This window comes from Vanellus vanellus (assembly GCF_965231255.1).
Source record: "Vanellus vanellus genome assembly, chromosome: 14".
NCBI classification, from domain to species: domain Eukaryota; kingdom Metazoa; phylum Chordata; class Aves; order Charadriiformes; family Charadriidae; genus Vanellus; species Vanellus vanellus.
Window position 1 is genome coordinate 9,888,079 of NC_138919.1, and position 23,947 is coordinate 9,912,025.

Here is a 23,947-nt window from a genome sequence, read left to right on the forward strand (position 1 = left end):
TACTGAACAACCTAAGATCCAACTGCCCTTTGCTTGCAAATTGTTCCTCTGCAAAGCCTTTGAAGACCATTAAAGATGGCGAATTGTCTTCATAAGTAGCTTTCCTTGCTGTTATCTAGCCCTTTTCTTTAAAAATAATAACCTTGCAAACAAAGGTTTATTGTTCCGTTCAAAACTCAGCTAGAAGGCATAGTCACAAATCATTTAGATCATTCAGGAATCGCTCTGGCTACAAGTGATGCAGAAGGGGAGTGCACACCAGGATGGGTTTTCGTCTAGCATGCGGCAGTGTGTCAGGGAGATGTGCGTTATCTACAGGTAGAGCACAGAGCCTGGTGGGTTGCCAGGCTGCACTACACCTACCCCGGCAGGTACATCGCTCCCCGGACTCGTCAGGCTCTGCTCACAGGGTATGTAGCACGCAGCCGTCCCGAGGACAACCCGATGGCTGTTTAGAACGATAACTTCCTTCCTTGCTAGTGGCCCCTGACCATTTTGAGGGATAGGTGAGACCGATCTTGCAAATCTAGGCTTATTAGCTTGTGGTGGAGTGCAGCAATTGTCATCTTTTGATAGGGGTTTATTATTCCACACACATGTTGAATAATCTTCTTTAATCCCATTTCTGTTAAAAATCACCTTTTCTCTCAACTCTGATAACCTTTTCATCCATTATCTAGGAGAAATTTCTGTATCATTATAAAAGGACACAGGGCAATGGGTAATTGGGTAGGTTTTTTTTTTTCCTCTCGCTTGAATGAGGATGGATGCCTTTATGGGTTTAACCAAATAGTTCAAGCATAAAATCAATATTCACTGGGCTGTCATTTAACATTAAAAAGGGTAGGGGGATTATTTGGGGGCCAGCCATGCTAATGTTATGCTGGTTATTTATAGGTCTTACTATTGCTGATTTTAAAGAGAAGTCACTGCACCAAAAATTGTCTCTTACAGGGCTAAATTTGATCATATTCCACAGCTTCTTTCTACAAGGTTTTCTTTGCAAGATACATAGCTGGTTTCTTAAAATCACCCTGCCTTCACTGACCTGTTAACCTGCTATATCAGTCCCCATTACACATGATTTATGTAATAGCTGATATTATGATGATATAATTAGGATAGCCCAATAGGAATTCCTTGCTGCCTTGAGTCAGCAAATAAAGACTTATGATTTCAGACGTAATTGCAGGAGGCAAAATGTCCTTCTTGTGCCTGGGGTGAACTGTATATTTCAGAGCAAGGCCGTTCAACTAGCAATGCGTTTCAGAGTGCTGGAGACAGACACCCACGGAAAAGCTGTCTGATGCTGTATTTTTTTCATAGTAACTGGGGTGATGGTGAAGGTTTGAGAATTGGCTTAGGAAGCAACTTGAGATCTATCATTAACACATTGCTCAGGAAAATAGTCCTTACCAGAGAGTAACTTATAGAAGAGAAATAGTGCGAATTTCTTAGAATTGCTCTTACAGCTGAAATAAAAATAAAATAATTGCCGGACTGGTGCCTTTCCTGGGGTTCTTTGGACTCCCGGTGCCCAAAGCTGGTCATTGCAGAAGTGCAATTATTCTGTGCCAGGCTATTGTAGCAAGGCCTCAACTGTATACATGTTATTACAGTTTGGATGAGTCTATAGCCTGTTGTGATTTTTTCGTGCTTCATGGAATGCATACTTGTAGAGTGCTTTTCATGTACGGCAGAATAATAGAGCTTGTTAATTCTCTCATTTCAAAAGAAAATAAGTCACTTGCGTTAGGTTCAGGCCCATGGGCTGTAGTGAAGGAGAAAATTGAAGTCTGAGGAGCTGAAGGTACTGATCCGCTCTGTCTTTCTTGCAGTCCTTCTTTCACACTGTTCTGGAAAATAGCCCGTACTGTGACTCCATGGTGGACAACAACTTGCGCATCACAAACTGGAACCGTAAACTTGGTTGCAAGTGTCAGTACAAGCACATTGTTGACTGGTGTGGCTGTTCACCTAATGACTTCAAACCAGCAGATTTCCACCGATTCCAGGTAACTAAAGTGGTCTCTTCTCTGATACCCACGAAGAAGCTCTTCCCCCTCTGCTGGAGTGTGGAGAGCCACCTGGCTGCATGGCTGCAGCAAGGAGTGGGAAGGGAAGCTTTTACCCCACAAAACAAGGTGGAGAAAGAGGCGTGAGGAAGCTCCACTCTTAATTTCAGGAGAATAAAAGGTTCCTCCTCCTGTGTTTTGGCCCTTGAGACGTACTTCTGTGTGTCAAGGTCACAAAGCAGCTCCTTGGACTAGGCATTGGTAGATTAGCTGTGCTAGAAAGGAGGAAAGCTGCACACATCTCTCACTGTACCAATATTATTTGGTAACTCTTGTGAATTTATTGCAAAGGGTTTTTTCCAAAGTTCCAGCTCAGGTGCTTCCATGATTTCGTGAAACTCCTGGCTTTCATTGGTACGTGGTGTTTTTCATCTTTGAAAAAGTTTAGAAGTTGACTGAGGTGCCTGCTACAGGCTAACATAGCACAAGGCAAATCAGGTTTTGTGATTACATTCATCAACGTTCTTATATTTAAGTTTATCTCGTGGTTTTGGGGGCCAGAGTCATGAGGTTTCAATCACCCAGGCTTAGCAGGACTGCCTTAAAGAGCTTAATCGGTTCCTTTGTGATACAGTTTCCTCAAGGCAAAATGAGAGCAAATCCTTGTGCTCAAGGGTGCACTCGGTCTCAAGACTGTATCTGGCCTGTGTATCTGCTATTAAGAATGAACAACCGCTTGTTTCAAGGTCACCAGATTTGCAATTCCATCCCTGCAGCTCCTCGGGGTTCCCTGAATAAAGCGTGTTTGTTCAGACTTTGTGTAGGATGGGGAATGTGTTACCCTACAGCACAAAAATGATGACTGCTCCAAAACAGAGATCTTTTCTTTATTGTAATGTGCTGCCTACCAGGCGCGGTCGAAGTCAGTGACACAGACACTCACAAAAAGAGCGAACATTATCTAAGAGAGGCTCTGCTGCCCCAAACACCAATCCCAGGAAAGTATCCAGCACAAAATAAATGGCAAATCTTAAAAATCTCCTGCCAGTCTGCAGAGGCTGACCTGCTCCAGGCTGGGAAAACAACCCATAATGACATTTTGGAAAACAACCGGGTAAACTGAGCTGCAGAGGAAAGTTCAAAATTACAATAGATGTACAGGCAACTTCTGACACTTACCTGATGAGAGAGCCCCTCGGATGAACACACGGCACCAGAAGGCTTGCTCGTGGTTCCCATGGAGGCACGAAGCAAGCTGCAGAGGAGGAGATCAGAGAGCCCACAGCATGCACTGTCTCAGAGCAAAACTGAGCATCCTCAAAAGAATTTTGTAACCGTCTGGGGCACTTTTGAACTTCTTGGCACCTCAGAACCCATGCTTAAATATGAGCAAGGCAAAATAAAGGCTTTTTAAAAGCTAGTGGTAGTTGAGTAGCATATAAATGGGTAATATACCCAAGACTGTGTCAAGGGCGGAGAAAAAAGTCTGTACGGTACCAGTCAGAAGCTGAGAAACCTCAGCCACAGATGGCACCTCTCACAGAGTCCCCTTACTACCTTGTAGCAGCAAATCCGTACATGCAAAATGCCGCTCAGCCTCTTCTGAGCCCCTGTGCCTCAGGACGCTGCTCCCTGCCCAACCGCTACTAACACGTGCCAGTGCTGCGCCGTCTCCAGGCTAACACAGGGGTCCAGAGAGCATCCCCCACCCCTCCGGCACATGGAGCCTTCCAGAGCAAGGCAGCGGGGGTGCCTGTTGGTATGAAAGGATTGGCACACCTGCATTTTTGTTGAGTAATTACGTAGTTTTTACCTGAATCTTAACAACACTCTGTCATGGATGGGCGATTTAGAGCACTAAAGAACCACTGTCAAAGATGTTAGCAAAGTGGTTTTAATATGACGTTGTAAAAGTGCAACTTAACAAAGTTCGATGGCGAGGTTCACTCTATTAATTACTGCATGAAAGAACATACGAAGGTAAATTGAGTTGCACTCGAGTTAGAATGATTCACAGAGAGACCAGGGACGCAAGGGGTAAGGGAGGCCCTCCCACTGAGTGACAGGGTTCAGAACGGACCCCCTTGCTTTCTGAACTCCTGCTCAGAGAAGAGTCTAAGTGTGGCTGGATCCAGACTTAGTCCCAGACTTTGTCAACAATTTATGTCTCAAGGAGATAAAGGTTAAGGAGTTGAGCCCATCCGTCACACAGTCTTGATGATAAATGGTCACAAAGGTTACCTTTAAGCCACTTTTGCCCATGGGGAGAACCAGTTCGTGTCCTCAACTCCAACCCATTGCTTAGGACAGTGTCGTGGCTGAAAATGGGAACTCACTCCACTGTCTTTTCCTTTCGTATCACCACAGCAGACCGCCAGGCCAACTTTCTTCGCCCGCAAATTTGAAGCTGTAGTGAATCAAGAGATAATTGGCCAGTTGGACTACTACTTGTATGGCAACTACCCCTCTGGCACACCAGGACTCCGGTCATACTGGGAGAACGTGTACGATGAGCCTGACGGCGTGCATACCCTCAGCGACGTCGCCCTCACTATGTACCATGCGTTCTCCCGCTTGGGTCTGCGGAGAGCTGAGACTTCATTCCATGCTGCTGGAGACAACAGCTGCCGGTTAGTCTGAGTCTGCCTTTCTTTTTCTGGGTGTTTCGGGGGACACAGACTGGGCTGCCGAGCGCCGGCAGAGGTTCATCTACTTGGCTGTGCTGGCTGGAGCATACCGTCACAAACAGGGCCGGGCTGCTGCAAGTGTACAGCACTTATTTCCAGGAGTATTTATGCCCATAATAAAGCATTGGTTATCCAGGGTTGACATTATGTGACCTGTTTGCTGAACTTTTAAGGAGCTCCTCTCCAGCCTGATGAAGACTGACAGGATCCAGTTGGGCAGTGCTACCCCCGTTGCTGTGTTTTCTTGATTAATTTCAGCAAGTGTATAATACCCGCAGCTCTTAAACCCTCCGTGTGATTCCAGTAGAGGTCATGTTCACCTCTATTATGCTTACCAAAAGCAGAGGACAGGATTTCAGAATTAATCTGAACACAGGCAGGTTAATGGCCCTTGCTTGTTTGTTCCCCTGGGTGCATACCTGGAGTACGGAGAGCTACTTGCTTGAGCTCGGTTTGCCTGCCTGGTACAGCTGTCTGTGCCGAAAGTGTTGCAACTGGTGGGATCTAATAAATAAAAAGTATGTGTGTGTAAATATATACACATATATGTATAGCAAGTAAAGGTCCTTATTCGCTAAAGAGAAACCCCGCTATATTCTAGATTCCTTTTTCACCAATAAGCCTAGCAAAGAAGAATTCCGTCTAAAAGGCATTTGAGGAAAGAACTCCTGGAGTTAGACTGGCACAGAAAACGCTCTCTTCTCGGTAGATGTTTGCTGCCTGCAAACACATCTGAAACTGTTTACATCCAAAGCGGAGAAGGTTCATCTTTTAAAGTCTTACTTTACAGTCTCTTAATTCCTTCTTCAGAATACATTTTTCTGGTCCCTGCCTTTTTTTATCCTAATAGAAAACACATACAGCCTAAGTCAGCAAATACTGCAGACGCTCCTTGTGCTTTGACAGATGGACTTTGCCCCTCTTGTGTTCTCAGGGGGGAACCGAATGCGCCTTGACCTTCCCGCTTAGTCACGGAAGTGCTGAGCAATGTCCCATTTAGAAAGATATGGCAGTAAGTGATCCAGATTCCTATTACAGATTTGCCAATAAAGGTTACTGGTGCAAAGCAATAAAAGATCAATAACAATTAGATAGAAATAATCACTAGTAGCATGTCTACCTTATATAAAATAAAGGCAAACCTAAAGAAGTCATTGGTCCTGCAGAGTGAAGCCAGGAGGAGGACGGGAGCTATGTGTAACAGTACTGAAGTAATTTGACAATTACTTTTGTGCTTATTCCTTTTGCCAGTGTTCTGATGATGATTTATATCAATAATCAGTTTCATTTCTGGGGAGCTTTCCATTGCACCAGAACTCAAGGTGCTTTTCAAGCTTGCTCAGATTATAGATAGGGAAGCCGTGTCATCCGCCGCTGATTGCAGCTGTCTCCAGGACAGAGCACGGCTCCTTCGCTGTAGGCTGGAGCCTCACGGAACAGTGCAGGGAGGAACTGCAAACAGTGATGTGGAGTGGAGGCTTCGTTTTCATACCTACCCGAGCCCCCTCAAAACACCATGAGTCAGCGTCCAGTTTAAATCACAGAAAGGGGGATAATCCTCAGGTTTGATTCACATTCTCTTCTCTCTTGATGCTATGTTGTCTTTCGAGGTGTATGCATATATACACTTCCTCTTTCCCTCTGGTGATTTGGCACGTCTCTAACACAGTAATGACGGGGATATATTTGGGCCGAGCACCTCGACAGTATTGCCTTTGCTGTTGGGGCTAACAGCAGCATGCGGTTAGCTGATATTGCAGTCACCACCCCAGCTCATTTCACACTGCTGCAGGCGCTGCGAGGAGAGCCTCTACCGCTTCACATCACGTTTGGAGTCAATCCCGTGCTGCCACCCGCAGCGGCCCGGGAGACTTCTGTAAGAGAGGCTGCCTTGCACACTTTCCTAGGGAGGGCTAGCTCGCAGCCTCGAGCGCTGTGCCCCCTGCAGACTGCTCTGGCTCCAAATTAGATTGCATATCAGCGTCCTCAGTGGAAGCAACATTAATGTGTGATTGAGGTTTAATTTATTTCTCTCCTTCTCTAGGCATTTTTACTCACTGCCGCCAAGAGACAATTTACTCAGACTATTTCAAGGATATTGTAAATATTTGCTGCTGCACACATATAAAACAGGAGGCCTTAGTGCTCAGAACAGGAGTCAGATTGTTGCTGGTGTTGGCTGTGTAGCTTTGCTGCGTTTTCTCTCAGTCCATCAGCGCTGGCCCTGTTTGTACCCTGTCTTGTTACATTTATTTCTCAAGCTCGAGAGACTTCCTTCTGGGTGTTGCTGGTTTCATGTAATGGAAAGTCCTTCTTGGTTAGCTCCTCATAGCGCGTATGTCTTGAGATGTAATAACTAGCATGAGGACTCAGACTTAGCTGACTTGACTGGGAAGGTGTGATACCGGTTGGTTTTAAATGTGTTGAGAACACACTTGTATCACAGTTAACGTCAGTGCTGTGAAGTAGCAAAATACTTGACTTCAGAGCTATGAACAACATGTTTTTAATTATTTATGCATCCATATGTGCACACACACATCATTGCAGATGTTTCTGAGACTACAGCAGACAATTGACCATAAATTTTAATTATTTGAAACCATGACTACAATGTCTCTAAAATCCAAACTGTAACTGAAGGCTTCTAAATCTGCCAATGAGAGGTTTTTCCTGTTTGTTTTACCTTTTTTCAGTTTATTTTTAATGATGAGTAAAAAATCCATGGCAAAAGCAACCTCAAGTCTTTAAGGAATGTGAAGTTTATTTGCTAAAATAAAGGAGACCTGAAATGGGGACTGGATCCTGGTGTCCTTCGCCGCAGTGCGACCCTACAGAGCACTGACCTTGGAGAATCGGTCGGGGATCAGATTTATATGCGGGGAATGGATCGGGGCATCGGCTCGCCCGTGCCCGGCCTCGCAGCACCCTCTGCTGCCCCGCTGCTGCCCCGCCGCAGGCGAGGGAGGCACTGCCACTGCCAGCCCTCTGTAGGGGCTACCCCTGCTGAAGGCAGAAAAAAGAAGGCCACCTGATTTGGAGCGACAGGCACATTTCTTGAACATCAGCAAACAGAGCTGCAGCCTAACAATGTTTAGCTCTGGGTGGCACTTCGTACCCAGAAGAGGTAGTAAGGGAGGGGAGTTTTCTGGCACACGGAGGTATCTCCTAAAGAGCTTAGAGCTGTGAATGTGTTCTAAATGAGCATATATTCTTAGTAACATTTTTTATGTTTCAGGGTAATCGGAACAGCCTAAGAATATTTGATAATGAGTCATGAACACATTTGAAATCTCTTAATGTACAGTGGTGAATTTTCTAGTTGAAATGAGTGCTTCCTAAGCTATTAGCTCCAAGTAAATGGAGATTTCATGTCTCTCTTGTGTAACTGATGAGCGTGTGCATGTGCTGTTTTACAGATACTACCCCATGGGCCATCCAGTTTCTGTGCATCTTTACTTCCTTGCTGACCGTTTCCAAGGCTTCCTAATCAGACACCACGCAACCAATCTGGCTGTCAGTAAACTGGAAACTTTGGAAACCTGGGTGATGCCGAAGAAAGTCTTTAAAATCGCAAGTCCACCAAGCGATTTTGGAAGGCTGCAGTTCTCAGAGGTAAGTATTCGTAGCCACCCATGCACAATGTCACGAGCCTCTGGAGAGATTGCATACTAATTCAGCAGCCCTTGGAAATTTTATTTCCATGTAAGTTTTAGGTGAGAGTGGCTCTCCAATGTAATGTAAATCCTCTTTATTAAAGGAGATACCGTTGCCAGTTTAGATCTGTGGTAAGCCCTCACTTCTTACGTTATTCTGAGTGTCTTCATTCCCTCTTGTTTTAAGGACAAACTGAAGGCATTTACTGTTGTAAAAGGGGTGCAGTAACTTAAAAGTTTTGTGATTTTTGCGAGTGCTGTGAGAGATACCTGGGAAAAATGCCACATTTCTGCAGCTCCAGATGTGACAGGGGATGTGGTAAGCATTCCTCTCAAAACTACACTGAAAAAAACCTCATAAAGTTAGTGATAGTCAAACACACATGCCACATGTGAGCAGAATATTGATGTTGTAACACAAAAGAGAAAATTATCACAGCAGTGGCTGAGATTTCCCACAAATTCTGTTACTTCTAGGAATTTGTCTCGGGGTCTGACATAGAGTGTAAAAAATGTACCCTAAAATGTATCAGGAGAGTTGACCACTAATAGAACCCGACATCTGTGTTCTGTTTTAAAGATATAACTGTCTGAGCAGTTAATTTCATGATTTTTCTTGTTAAGCCTCAATTTTCAATTAAGGTATAAAATTGATTGAACAAATGTGTTCTAGTCATTATGGCCAAGTTCATAAATTACCATCTTCTTGGGCAATTAAGAAATGCCTAGGTAGGATTCAGTGTTTTGGTGTGCATGGCAAATCCATGACACTAATGTGCCATTAAAGAGATGGATGGAAAGTATGTTTCATTTATCAATGTGTCTGATGGTAGGCTTGCCATTTCGTGCAGTGATAAATGGTCATACAAGCTTTAATTCTTGTGATTTGTAGGAGTATTTCTGCTGTTTATTTGGTATTCCTAATCTCGCTTTCAGCCTGATGCCTGCTCTGGGTCCTTCATTTGAAAGCAACTGGGCTGGCAGCAGGAAGAGTTTTTTCTAATTGTATGATGAAAAGAAGTACGTTGATCTTAGTCTTTTAAAACTCAAATAACAGTCTTTAGAAAAAATGCATCCGACTTCATCTCAGTTGAAGGGAGGAAACAAACCTGGGACCGGAATTTACTCACTAGCCACTTGCCAGGTCCCCCCCGGCCCCAGTGCATTGGAACCAAACCTTTTTTCCCCAAAACCAGCCCTGCAGCAACTGTGAGCCTGATGGACAGATGTCCTGGAGCAGCAGTGCCCAGTGTCAGCCTCCCCTGACTGGGGAAGCGGTGGCGTGTTGGTGGCCTCTCTGCTGCACTGTGCCTACAGCTCTGTGGAGTGTGTCACCCTGCAGGGAGGATCCCCGGATCCCGCGGGACTAATGAGCCGCTCTTCACGGCCTCATAGACCACGGCTGGTCTGTAAGCAGCCCTGTAGGAACTGCTGCTGCAGGGAAGCCGTGTGAGTGCAAAGCATGGGAAGGATTTAATCACTGGTGAGCTTTTTTTTCAGGCTAAGGAAACATTTTCCTCTATTTTGAAATGTGCAAAAGGAGTTTTGGTGGCTGCTTACTTGTTTTCATTATTTTTTCTTGCCTCAACTCTTTAATTGTCCTCTCCTTTCATAGATGATTCATACTTTAAAAGACCAAGAGGTGCAAAGTAAATCATTTAATCATTTCTTAATTGTTTATTTTACTTTCTTCCTCCCCTTGGCCTGCCGGCATCTCTGCCTCTGAGCCAAATTATTCTCTCAGTTACCCTGGCACAAATCCAGCATTAACCTCTTCAGCTTCAGTGTGGCTGAAAAGCCTCTGATCTGCTACCGCTTATTAAAACGCCCCTTCTTTGTCAAAGTCCGGCAAGTGTAAAACAAACTTAGCAGTTCAGCTGAGATGAGGGCATCAATGTTCGCGGGTTAAGCACCAGAAAAGAAACTTAAGATTTGTGCTTATTGGGACATATAACTGCTAGTTTGTCAACAACTTTCACCCTGTGATCGGGCAGAAATTTAAAACTGAATGGTGCCTTTTTAGCTGGGAGCTTTCTTCCCTCTCCCAGCTCACACCAATGGGACCAGCAGGAAGAGCACAAACATTGAATGCGCTCCCGGGTGTATTTGTGACCCTTATGCACAACTGAAATTGCAGCGGAGACAATAGGATCTCTCCAGTCAGCCCTTCCTGCCTTCTGCTCCTTCGCTTTGCTTCTCAGACTTCGCTTCCCGAGTAGCAGATTTCCCCATACACCATGTAAAGATAAGTGGAAAAAATCCGCCAGCTGGGCTGCCTAACAGCCAGTGGGGTTAATGGTAACGTTTCAATGGCACACGGCTCCTGCGCTCAGTCTTGGGCTGAGTAAAATAAAATAAACTCAGAGAAAATCCAAGCGAGACGATTTCCAGGCATGAAACTCCCACACCTCCTAAAATTGGCTTGTGCACAGTGCACGCAGTATGTATCCCGCCAGCCTGGGTTCATGACGACTCTTACATGGAGGGCAGAAGATTGATTTGCTGTACAGTAGTAAAAGTCTCAGCTCAGCGTATATCACTCGAACGCTAAGTTCATTTCTGGTCTTGTTAAGACTTGTGATTCATCACAGAGAATAAAATAAACTAGGTGGCAGGCAATTAGTGTGCATTGTGTGAACCTAATGGTCCTGTTTGTGGTGAGCAATGAGACACAAACCCATAATCAAGGCATAATTTATCTTGGGAAAATTTTTTCTTGGGACTGAACAGAGATAGAAACAGGAGTTTTAAGCCAATGAGAGAGTTCCAGCTTTCAAAATGTACCCTGTGCGCAGTGCCTGCTCTCGAAGCCCAAAATAATGGTGATTAAAATAATGATGTGGAAAATGTCAGTTTCTGTGCCACATCCCTTCATAATTTATCAGATATTCATTACTGCTTGATTCCATCCCATACTTTGTGTATTCCATTTGAAAATGAAAGCCTACTTACAATGTTTTATGAGGTTATGAAAAATATTATAGGAGTGTACTGTCTCTTGGCATGTAAAAATCGTACATCTCAGTACTGGGAGCTCAGCTGTGTAGAGTTCAAGGGAAGAGGTATACATCTCTAACTGGTGCTTTAAGTAAAATCCCCTTTAAAATACTGCGCTTCTAAAACCAGCTTGTACTGGTGCTGCTGTGCAGCATGGGACGGTGTGTCCCCCAGCTGGGAACTGGGAATAAAGGGCCGATCCTGTAAACAGACGTGTGCAGCTCCCTGGTCTCCCTCCCCGAAGGTGCTGGTGGAGCGCAGCCCCACGCAGTGGCAGAGCCCTGTCGCGGGCCGAGCCCCGGCGCGGGGCCACGTGGGGTGTTGCAGGGCGCCCGAGGGCCTGCTCTGCGGCACTGTTTTCTTCTTGTGCTGTTGTTTTCCTATACCTGCACACCCAACAGTGGAGGTGTGAGAAGCTCTCATGGGAAGCCACCAGCATGAGAATTGTCTCTTTGTCCTGTTCTCCTGCCCTTTGGCTGTAACTTTTGGTTTACATTAGGGAACCGAATAACGTGCCTGCACGAAGCTTAACACCCAGCCAACAACTTTGTTATAATTTTTCCCCAAAAGCAACCTGTGGTCTTCTACACACCACTCTAATAAACTGCGCCTGTGAACACTTCTCAACATGTTTTGGGCAGGCTGGTGTAGAGCAGTGTCACCTGGAGGTTGGAGCACGGGGATTGTAACCTTCTGATCTCTTTTCCCAGAGATGAGAGATTAGAGAGGGAGAAATAGTTGGATGTTGGGGATGAATGTTTAACTATTGAGGATGAAGTAAGCTTTCTTAAGTAAGGAGTTCTTTCTGAAGTAAGGAGTTCTTCAGTAAGAAATAACGAATGTGGTGGAAAGAGCTTCGTTATAGGCTTTTCTTTGCCCAGGAGGGTGTAAATTTGCTTCACATGTTGTGGCTTTATTATTTCCAAGTCCCTTGAGCTCTGGTAGGTGTGACATGGCCGCACTCGGTGAAGGTTGGTGGAGTAGATAATAAGATCTGGTCAGGAAATTTTCTTTCTCAGCTTATTTCCATACATATTCAGTCGGTCTTGTCAGGAGAGCTCACACTGACAGCTTCTCGAGGCAGTCGATGCTCGGGTCTGATATCTGGGCTACGCTGTCTGGTTTGATTAGCTGGTGTGCTAGGTGAAATACCTCTGAAATACCAGCGATTCTGCTGTGTTGATTGCGGAGTAGTGGAAAGCTCATTTTGTCTCATATTCTGCAGTGTCATAGTCCGGTAGGAGGAATTCATATGATGACAGATGGATTTAGGATGGTAGGGTTTTATTCTACTGGCCTTGTAGCTTCTTGCTTGCAGTCGTCCTGTAATTTGTCTGCCAACCACAGTGATTTATTTAGAAGGGACTGGGGATTGGACAGTTTCCAGTACTGCTATCAGTGGTAGTAGGCATCAGGTAATTGTTATGTTTTACAGATTTGTGGGGATTTTGGCATTATATTGGAACCACTTATTCTTATCAAATGAGATGAAATCTAGAAAAAAAATTTCTGAAGCAAATGAGCTACAAGTATTTGTTATGCTTTCAGGAAAGCGGGTTCTGACCATGCCCATGTGAGGTGAAGATTAGGGACAAGGACAGTTCTCTGTCGGGGAAATCTTAATATCCACATATTCTGAAAGACGGGATCCTGTCAGTGTGTGCATGGCCTCCGGAGACCGCTTGAAAGAATCCCATGATTTCTGTATAGGGAACAAATCAACTCTTAGGTCATCTACACTGTCGGTTTGGAGATTAAGGCCAAAGAAGACCTGAAGGACCTGAAGGGATTTCAGTACCAGGCTGGCCAAAACATCTGTATGTCTTCCCAAGGATTGACATCAGATGTCTGCTTGCGAAAAGAAGCCAAGGGGTTCTCCTGTTCTTCACTTCAAATGGGGTCCCTCAAATCTTTTTGTGTTTGGTATTGATCACTTTCCATTTGAGATCATGGGAACAGGACTTCATGGGACAAGAGAGGTGGGCTCTTCCTCCAAAAGCAAATATGCAGCCTTCAGTACTGCAGTCCACCACGTTGCCTTCTTGAGAATTGGTGGAAGTGGTTCATTAATGGTCAGCCTCATAAGCACATACTAGGTTTAGTGGGGGAATAGTAAAGAGTGTTTCAGTTGGCCTAAGAAGGCCAGTTACTACATTTTCATGCTACCTGTTCAGAGATGCTTATTTTCAGCAGTGTACCGGTGTTAATGGCAACAGCTTGTAAGTTTGTATCATCCTGTGGGTTATGGGCGAACCATTAAAATTCATATAGAGAGCACTGAAATATGAAAGCCACTAGGAAAAGGAAAGGTCCATTAAATATTTACACTAGATTGTGAATCAGCTACTTTACTGTTAGTTAGCGAATAAATAAAAAACAATGTCACTATTATGACAGTAAGAAGAGAGTTTACCAGAAATAACTTCCCACATCAGGCAGGAAGGCAGTGCAAGGAGACAGCATCTCATGGGTAGTTTGTAGTGAAGGACCTGATTGGATTTGTCCTAAAGTCAGCAAAAGCCTCTTCCTCGGTCTTAGCAGTAACTGGGTAGGTCTCTACTGCAGGGTCAGTCTCTCAAATGTATAATACATTTTCATGACCCGGGAGATGATGGGTCAGATTTTTTTCGATGCATAGCCTGTGTTCAGTCACTAGGCTTGGTCCTTTATTGACTGCTTCCATGTGGAGGAAAAGCAGAGCTGCTATAGCCTGTTATGTCACTCTTAATATAAAGAAAACCCTTATATTGATCAGCAGTAGAAAACTGGACCAAAAAAACCAAGCCTTGCATTCAAGGCTGTCTCACAGCTTCTGTACACACTATGATCTTAGGTCATGTTGCCATTCAGCCTTTATATGTATGCATAATTCGTGTCATTAGAGAAATATGATTTGAGTGTCTTAAGAGCCCTTATTTGACGTTAGATGCTGACAGAGATGATGCTAGCAGCAATGTGGTCTTCAATTTCAGATTGGCACCGAATGGGACGCCAAAGAGAGGATTTTCCGGAATTTTGGAGGACTCCTTGGGCCAACAGATGAGCCAGTCGGCATGCAGAAATGGGGAAAAGGCCCCAATGTCACCGTCACTGTCATTTGGGTGGATCCTGTTAATGTAATTGCAGCAACGTATGATATCCTTATTGAATCCAGTGCCGAATTTACTCACTACAAACCACCTTTGAATTTGCCCCTGCGACCCGGTGTCTGGACGATAAAAATTCTGCATCACTGGGTACAGGTAGCTGAAACCAAATTCCTTGTTACTCCTCTCACCTTCTCTAATCGGCAACCTATCAAACAAGGTAAGTTTTATTATTTGGTACGGGAATAATACAGTTATCATGTCTGTATTCACTGTAAATGCTGCTGGTAAAAATGAAGTAGCGCTGCATTGGAAATGGAGGAAAGAAAGGAATTTTATAGATTCTAAATCAGAAGAAATTGTTCCACTAAGACAAGCGGAAGTGTCTGTATCCAGTCCGTAAAACACAGCCACTTTGAAGAAAAGGCTATTTATAGCTTTAAAGTATGCACAGTTCAGAATCCCGAGAACTTCAGACTCTCAATAATCTAACAGCTATTGTAAAAGCCATCATGTAGAAATAGAAAGAAAAATGGACCTTTCTCTGCTGCTTTTCATTCACGTTTGCTCATAAAGGCTTAGAGATGTTTAAACTGTTATCTTGACAAAGTCTGTGTGTTTAACGATAAAAGCATTAATACACAAAATGCTGAATTAGACAGAATTACCCTAGGCCAGAGCTCACCTGACATGTTGTCAGGTCCAGGCATTCACTCTTGTCTGATAACTGCCAAAACCTTCTCAGTACATGCCAAGCGGTTATGCTACAGAAATGGATGTGGATACGGCGATCCCGGTAAGTACACTATCAGACCCACACTGACATTTTTTAGAAATAAACCACAGCAGCCCTGAGCTATCCAAATACAGAGGTCATTCTTGGGCTGCCAGTGTCTACAGGTTCCCAGCAGCAGTTTGCACTGGCGCAGGCATTGTTCGAGTGCTCGGGTCTTCAGCCAGTGCTGAGGACACTGCGCTAGGAGAAGAGAGAACGTTTTGTAGCCACACCTGTTTTCCTATTCCGTAAGATCAAAACAACTTTGTTGCTATGAATATCTTTACCATTCTTCTTAATGTGCTCAAGTGCTTCCATCTGCCCAATATTAATATTCATAACTTTAGACATCTTAAAGTTGCTAGATACATGAATGATCCTATTAAGTTTTCAGAAGTTCTTCTTCCTGACAAGGCAGCAAATAAACTAAGTCGGGCATTTACCTTCCAGCATAACATGCTGCTTCTGTAATGCAAACACCACCAGACGACTGCTGAGAGCTAATGCAGCCCTTATCTTGCTCAACAGGAGCTTGATTCTACACATTTCTCAGCAGAAGAGCTAACTTACTGATTTCTTCTTCTAACATTTGGTGGCATCGTTTCTTAAGCAGAAACTAAGCCACCAACCAGCTGCTGGTGTTATTAGCTAATAGGCAATGATAGATTGTGAAGAAACGTCATGTGTAGAAGGAATACATTTTTAAAGTTTGAGGCAACCTACTTCTAAACGCAGCTGTTACTGACTCATCTCCTGGAAATTAATGAATTCCATGTTCTTTGCTAATTTAACAGTTAAGGCATAAATTGGATGGAAAATGTGGCATGTAGCTAGCAACCTTGCTGCTTTTCCCTGTAAAGTGAGAGCCCTGTGGACAGTTAAGCGCGTCTCAAAGACTTCAGCCATGAGCCCACACTTTATGGTATAAAGGCAAATCTCTGGTGCAAATGGTCCAAACTCTGAATCTGGAGTAATTCCACTGAAATTACAGAGTTACTCCGTGTTGCCCATTGATACACTGGGAGAAGATCTGGCTTGTATTTTTTGTTAAAGAGCCCCGTTCATTCGTATGGTAACTAGAATCTACTATAGGAATGAAATATAAAGCTTGGGAACAATATTATCTAGGAAAAAAAGCCTCAGGAGTGATTTGCTACTGATGATGTGATGTATGATCTCCAGATGTCTGAGGCATGAAGGTAAAGAAAAAAATTAATTACAGGGGCAGATAGTGACACTCCGCTGTAGTTAGAATCGTATTTACAATGCAAATTCCTGTTGTTTGGGTTTTTTAAGGCTTTCTGTCTCAGTGACACTATTGTGCTCTGTGCAGGCAATTGTCGTTTAGCTTTGATTTCCAGCTTCTGTCAGTTTGTCACCACTTTATTATTTAAATATATTTTTCTCTGCCAAATAAAGGCATTGTGAGAGTACGACAGAAGAATTAGTACTTCTAAAAGAACCATTTCTGTTACTGTTGTAAACAATGCAAAAGCTGCCAAAAAATCTTCTAAAATGAAGGAATAGTATTATTGTCTTGTCTTAACACTGAAAATAAAACGTACATCAGACTTAGCCAGGAGTTGTCGGCAGAAGAGGGGAATATGTTTTATTAGGGATTTCTTAAAATTTAGTTCTTCCAACCATCCTCCGTCACCCCCAGCTCTCTCCCCCCACCCCCCACCCCAAAAAAAAAAAAAAAGAAGGCAGGGGGGAAGCTATAGCTTTTGTCAGAAAGATTGCTCTGGAAAGTCATTTGCAACTGCAGAAGCTTTTTGAGTGACTGATATATTTCATACTACTTTGCATGTCATTTGCTTGATAATGATTTGGCCCCCTCTGTCTCATATACTCCAGATGTAGAAACTGGAGTCCACGTAGTTAGATACATAAAAATCTGTCTGTGGTCTTGTGTGTAATTTGTCTGTGTCATTCTAAAAAGCGTTTGCACAAATCTGGCACAGCAGCTGCTAAAATCTTGTATCTTGAGAGCATGAACATGACAACAATCACTGTATTTCCTAAATCATTACTTATCTACACATCACTTCAGCACAGAGCACAAGGCAAAGTTGCTTTCGTTTTCCCAGCATCATGAAGGGAGCCACGTGCTCCACTTTTGAATAATCAAAGCGAAATGTGTTTGTTCCTGTATCATGACTCTGAAAAATCATGATTAGAATTCAAAATAAAAAAATTATTAATGGGACAGCTACCAGCAAAGATTTTTATTTAGCAGTTTATAAAAACAGCATACGCAGCTAGTTTATTCATTTTCTATTCCCATTTGTTTATTAATTTTGGCCTAGAGTCTGTGCATGCAAGTAAAACAATAAAGGGAAATCAAGAGCAGGTGTTTTCTTTGATACTGTGTCCAGATGTGCATAACTTACAGAATGTATATTGTTTTAAAAACACTGGTTCATTGACCTTTTCAAAACCTGGATCTATAAGAGTTGAAGAGATCAATTCTTACATGGAGTTACTGAGTATGCTGGAAGGTTTGGGGTGTTTCCACTGTAAACGAGGCTCCCAAAGCTATTTCAGTAGAAAGTCTAGGATCTGATGTTATTTATCCTTTCTTGCTTCTCTTCCCCCTCCACTCATCCAAATCTGTGTCTATTTTCTCTAGTGTGAGTTGTGTCACTGATCAGCTCTGCCTTCAGCAAATCCTCTGACTCGGGGGTGCTTTCAAGTGTTTGCCTGGTTGGAGAAGGAAAAAAAGAAAAGAAAATGAAAATTAAGTGAATTTTTGAGATAAATCATTTGGAGAAACCACATTCAATTGCTCTACCAGTGTCTCCTTCCCCCTACGTCCCGCACAGCCAGATTCTCTTTTATACTTCTTCTAAATGGTGATTTTGAGTTTCTCACCATATGGCTGAGCGTGTTAAAGCCAAGTACTCCGTGCTTAGTGTATGGATGCGGGAGGGCTGCCAAGGACCAGCAGGACACCCCAGGATTAAATTATGCCAAGACAGAGAAGCAATGTAACATGTGGAGGAGACAAAACAGAAAGATCAGTAGAAGATCACTAGCAGTGATCATAGACAGGAGTGAGGGTTTCTTGCTGTCTGCTTTAGGCAGACATGCAGCCTGCATGTAAGTGCAGTTCGGAGACTTGAGACCAAATGTCCAGGTCCCCTGCACAGGGACTGGAGAGGCACAGAGCCGAACAACAGGTATAATTCAGAGCATTTAGCCAGCAATTGGCAGACTATAATCCAAGTTACCAAGTAGATTTCAATTCCTAGGAAAACAGCGAAGTCGGTCGAGGTTGGCTCTGCATCCCCATCATCCCACTTTCCCACACTTCTGTGCTCTGCGAAGTCCGCGTGAAGCAGTCATGCCAAGTGTGATCACACGTGTCTCCCAGGGGCGCTGAGAGGGGCACAGAATAAGCCAAAGCAATTTCATTTTTAAATTTGAGTTTATATTCATGGCAAATTTTCCCCAGCAGTCTCCCAGCTGGAGTGACAATAATGAGTTATCATGCATTTAACGTATAGTACCTGTTTCATTAAAAAGGTTACAGTTATATAGGTTACTGTGAGCCAGTGGGCAGATTCACTTCTGGGGCAGAAAAAGCCCCAAACCTCAAGCTGATATCAAACACGGGATTGAAAATAAGTAAATGAATAAATAAAACCCATCTTCCTTCAAACAAGGAGGGCAGTGAAGAAGATCATCCTCTTCCTTTGCCTTTAGAGAGACCTTTCGTGTTCGGTACCTGGGTTGATCGCATGCTCCAGACAGGGGCTTCTGATCTTTGCTGCTCCGCAACGGGACAGGGAGCCTTAAACGCCAGCTCCTGGTCCCTGCACCCTCTAACCGCAGCCGCCTCTTTCAAAGGCTTGGCGGCATTAGCAGACATACTGCGATGCACGCATGCATCTCAAAGGCCTTTTAACCTAATCCATATTTATAGATCATCTTAATTAAGTATATACTGGGAAACCTTTGTTTTGCCACTGGTTGTTTGCAGTGGCTCAATCAATTCTAATTGCATCTATAGGGATTATAAAGTAGGTGGCAACTTGTGTCAGAACTGCTGTGTTTTGGTTTTTTTTTAAATTAACCAGAGGTAGCATGACATGTTCTTGATAAATGCAGTAATAGCAGCAGGCAAGCGCATGGCTGCAGAAAAGTAGACGTGCCCTGGAATCGTCATTCCAAGAAAAACCCTGAAGACAGGGATTTGCTTTGAAATTTAGTTCAGATCCAGTTGACAAGGAGTCGATTAGCTTCACAATGAGCAAATGCAACACTGTCTTGTTTGCTGCAAGAGAAAACAAACAAAATGTCAATAAAAAATTACCTCTTTGCCAGAGGGTTTCAACACAATTCAAGTAAAGAAATAAAGCTGTACATTCTGTTGCTTTAAAAAAAACACAGGTCTAGCGCCTTAATGGGTACCGAGGTAACCACGTTTTTCATTCCTTAGCCCACTCTCTGTCTAAACTCATTTGCTTTTTCTGCAAAATGAAGAACAAACCCACACAAAAATGCTGAAATCCCAACCTGTGCGGCTGACTATAGGCTGTGTATTTAGTTCAAAGAAATTCTGCTGAGAGAAGTCTGTTGAGAAATGAAGTGCTCTCCCAGAGCGAAGAGCAAACAAAAATGGGGGACAAAAATAACTCATTTTTTTAAAAAAACTATAATTTAGAGTCAATATTTTGCATTCATACGTGTCCTCCTGAAGTCAAAGGGCTATTTGGATGTGTTTGCTGGCAAAAAAAATCTAGCTTAATGTCTGCAATTCAGCTAATTTTGAATTGGTTGCTCTAACTGTACAGATGTAAATATCTAAACACACCTCTCATAGCGGCAACCCTTACTTTCTTCGTTATTTTTTTCATGAGCAAGGACTGAAGTGTCAGTGCTTTAAAAGCGTGCCCAGTAGCTCCAGCCTCCTTTTATATAGTATTTCAGGGCTTGGGATCCACACTGTCCCTCTCCTGTCCAACCCCAGTAAGTTACAGAGTCATGATTATGTCTCCTTTTTTTTTTTTCCACTTTAATGCAAAGAGGAATAGCCCACATCTCCCATACCTTGGATGAGCAGCATCCTCCTTACTTTCTGCCGTGAAGGTTTCAACAAAGACGTGGAGGCTCCGGGAGAGGGTTCTGGGTTGAGCCGTTAGCATTTCCTATCGATCAGTACACATAGCTCTCTGCACTCAGACGGCTGTTACCCGGCTCTTTCTTGTCATGCAGACACCTAACTTGGGGTGTCGTTCTGCTGTGGGGCCATCAATCCCCTACCGGTACTGTGTCAGGGTTTCATCAGGTGTCCCACATCAGAGAAGCACGTTGGCTGTGTGCAGCTGTAGCCCTTAACGCACTGAAAAGCATACTGTTTTGTTGTCACTACTGTCCTCAGCAATCTTGTCTTTTCCTATCTGCTGATAAAATTTGTATGCTGCTTTTCAAAAAAGTGTATCTTCAGTCCCATTGAACACTTGTAGCTTGCCAGCACCCCCTCGCAGCGCAGCCAGCTCTGGAGCAGAGCACAGCGGTCACTTGGTGGTGCAGACGGAAACGGCGGTGTGTTGGTGTGAGAAACACAGTGTATCCGACACCGTCACAGCAATAGCAGAGTAGAGAAATTTAAATTTGTTGAATGTGCTGAGGTTATCACCCTTATTTTAGCAAAAGCAGCCCTCTGATCTTAAACACAGACTGAGAGAAAAAGATGATCTCCTGCTGCGTCGCCAGCACTGGGTCCTACAGTTTCTGTGGGTTTTATGTCTTCCAGTCCTGATAATCCACCAAGTCCTGCAGCCTGGGACAAGTGTGGGGCTGAGCCAGAGAGAAGAGCAAGTTCCGTTTCATCCTGTTATTTGTCTGAAAAAAGGTCTCTCTTGTTCCATGCACTAAACACACGCACAACAGGCTTTAATTTAAGAAGCTCTCTGAATTGCCTGTTTCAATCAGATGATCCTGCTAGTAATGCCAACTCTTATTTGTTTGGGGATTTTTACTTAGAATGTTCCTATTTAATTAATATGTTGACAAACAGTCTTCCATATTTAATTGCTTCCAAAGGAGGAAATTTAATCATGTGTACTTGTTCTGTTTCTTAAACTGCAGTGCTCTGGCAGAGCACACTTCTGACACATGTGCGTGGAATAAACTCATTTTGACTAGAGGTTATTGTGGATATCTACCATTTAAAATAAAAAGAGGAGTTCAGATGAACGCAGGAACAGTTAAGTGATGTATAAAGGTGATGGGGATGTGCCGAACCAATTTAATTGGGTATTTGAAGTAATGGACTTGCACGGTATTTGGCATTAAAGACTCTGCAAACTAAATGTCCCTTTTCCCTCTAAATAAATGTACTGATTTATTGCCAGCACCCGAGATACTGTCCTCTGCATGGAAGAAAGGGCTCAGTGTCAGGCCGCAGTGCAAGCAGCAAGGACATGTGGAAGGAATTGTAGCCGTGAATATGTAATTCCTGGCCTCTAAACGCTATCTGAGCGTGGTGGCTTTCCTAGCCTGGAGCGCCCTGAATGGGTCCATTTTGTGTTCTAGACAGTGTGTATGTTGGCAGAGCTGAACAGCTCCTCTGTGCTGCCGGAGCGAGGATGCGAGGGAAGTCAGCTGAGAGCAGAAAGAAATGGTTGAAAATTTACTCCCAAGAGGCACGCAGTGAACATTTTGGAAGGTCCCATTCTGGTTGTATGAGCAGCACCTTGGTCTGCTCTCAGACCTTAAGAAGCCTTAGACGAGGGTGGTCTGACCCTCAGTGTCCCATTCAAGGGCTTTGAAGGCATTATCACAGCCTGACAATGATTTTCACTGCAATATTACACATTTGGGGCGATGTACTGCATTTTGCTGAGGTAGAAGAGTTACTGTAAGAAAACCAACCACAATGCATAGAAAAGTGTCATTAGGAAATGGTTGTGATCCATTATTTCGCACAAGAGCTTGAAATATAATTGTCATTAGAGAATACTTTCCCAGCAAGACTGGAGCACTTCCAGGAATGATGCTGGGGCTACACACGTTTCATTACGGATCCGGTCTGTCCAAGGCCGTGGTGTTTTCCTTCCAGTGCCAGGAATGGCACCACACGGTTTTTGGAGGCAGATTGAGCTAACAAATGTTGTGACTTTTCCACAGCAGGGCAAGGTTCATCAGTTTAGAAAAAAAAAACCACCGGCTGAGATCTTGGCTTTTCCTCCTAGACAAATCAATGATAGCGCTTAATGGTCTGACGAGGGTTGCAGCCTTCTCACACCCAGTGCCCTTGAACCATTTCCCAATCTCAAAGCACAGCCTTCCCTGGGTGCCCACAGGGGAACTTCAGCTGCACGGGCTCATCTCCCAGGCTGCTTCTGTGGTGAAAGAGGCAAAATTAGCTTCTCCTCAATGCAAAATGGGCTATTCCTGAGAAGGAGCTGCACGTTGATCAGGCTGCAGGTACAGACAGGAGCTCGTAGCTGGGATGCCCGTGAGTCTGGGCCTGCCTTTTTGCTGTGCTGTGCCAAACAGCTCTGTTGTGCCTGGGTGTCCTACAGCTCTGGGGACACCAGTTGTATGTGATGATAATAAGGACGACACTGCTTTCAGCCTCGGTGCTTCGCTCTGCTCACAGCGCTTGCAGGGTTGGCATCATGGTGAGTGGAGCTCATAGTGGAGAGCACGAGGGGCTGAAGAGCTGAGCAGAGCCAGTCGTCCTCAGGATGCAGTGTGTCCTCAGTGCTGGGGAAGTGGACTTTTGCCTTTTTGTCTGCTGTACCCTTAGATCCTGAAGGTTGAGGTTGTTTTTTAAATGTACTAACGTTTGGGTTTATTTCTGCATTTCCAGAGGAAGCCATGAAGTATCACAGCGGGCCGCCAAAGAACGCGTACATGGAGCAGAGCTTCCAGGGCTTGAACCCCGTCCTGAATATCCCCATCAGTGCTGCCCGCGTGGACCAGGCCAAGAGGAACGCGGGGCTCGTGGGCGCCCAACTGGAAGCCTGGGTGGACTCTCTGGTCGGCAGTGTCTGGTCAGCTGTGGACATCTGCAGCGCTGGCCCCACTGCCTGCCCGGTCATGCAGGGCTGTGCTCAGACGGCCTGGAGCTCCCTGAGTCCGGACCCCAAATCCGAGCTGGGCCCCGTCAAACCCGACGGTCGCTTGAGGTAGCATCTGGTACGCTCTCTTCTGGCATAGGTTTTTAAAAGGGAATTTAACCTTGCTCATATGTGAATCTCGCACCAGGTTTCGGAAACCTAAGAGAACATTATACTTTTTTGTTACATATTGCAGTATAATTCATTTATTAAAAAAAAAAAAAAAAGCTCTGACAAGGCCTTTGGCACTGCCCTCTCCATCAGCTCTGTCGGGAGCAGCTGTGGTCGTCCCACAGCCTCTGCTGACCCGCTTGTCCCGGCCGTACCGCACACCCTCGGTAGGTTTTGAAACAGTAGTGGCAGGCCATGGAGAGGGCAGTGAAGAAGCAGCTGCTACAAGTGATTTTTAAAAATAAATTTGTCTGTACCTCTGCTGTTTCATAGGCTTTCATTATTTTGCTACCATGAATAAATCACAGCAAAATTCCCTTTACTTACGCTTCCTGGGGAGGTTGGTTACTGCAGGCTGGAGCCTGTATGGCCACATTACCTCACAGAACGGGAAATAATTATGGTACACCCTCACTCTTTTTATTTTTTTTAATAACACAAACTAATTCTGGACTCAGCTAATGTCTGTTGTTATCCTAGTTAGA

General features: G+C 44.2%; 1 protein-coding gene across 1 annotated transcript in view; it reads left to right on the top strand.

Moving 5' to 3' along the window:
• The window catches only part of XYLT1 (xylosyltransferase 1), a gene marked incomplete at both ends in the record, with an annotated part of 207,026 nt that extends 183,662 nt beyond the window's left edge, over nt 1-23,364 (top strand). The window contains 5 exons of the mRNA XM_082490446.1: nt 1,839-2,015; nt 4,383-4,645; nt 8,122-8,317; nt 14,328-14,661; nt 23,042-23,364. Of these exons, the coding sequence (XP_082346572.1) occupies nt 1,839-2,015; nt 4,383-4,645; nt 8,122-8,317; nt 14,328-14,661; nt 23,042-23,364 (1,293 nt within the window). The remainder of the gene's footprint in view (nt 1-1,838; nt 2,016-4,382; nt 4,646-8,121; nt 8,318-14,327; nt 14,662-23,041) is intronic.
• Between the last annotated feature and the right edge of the window lie 583 nt (nt 23,365-23,947).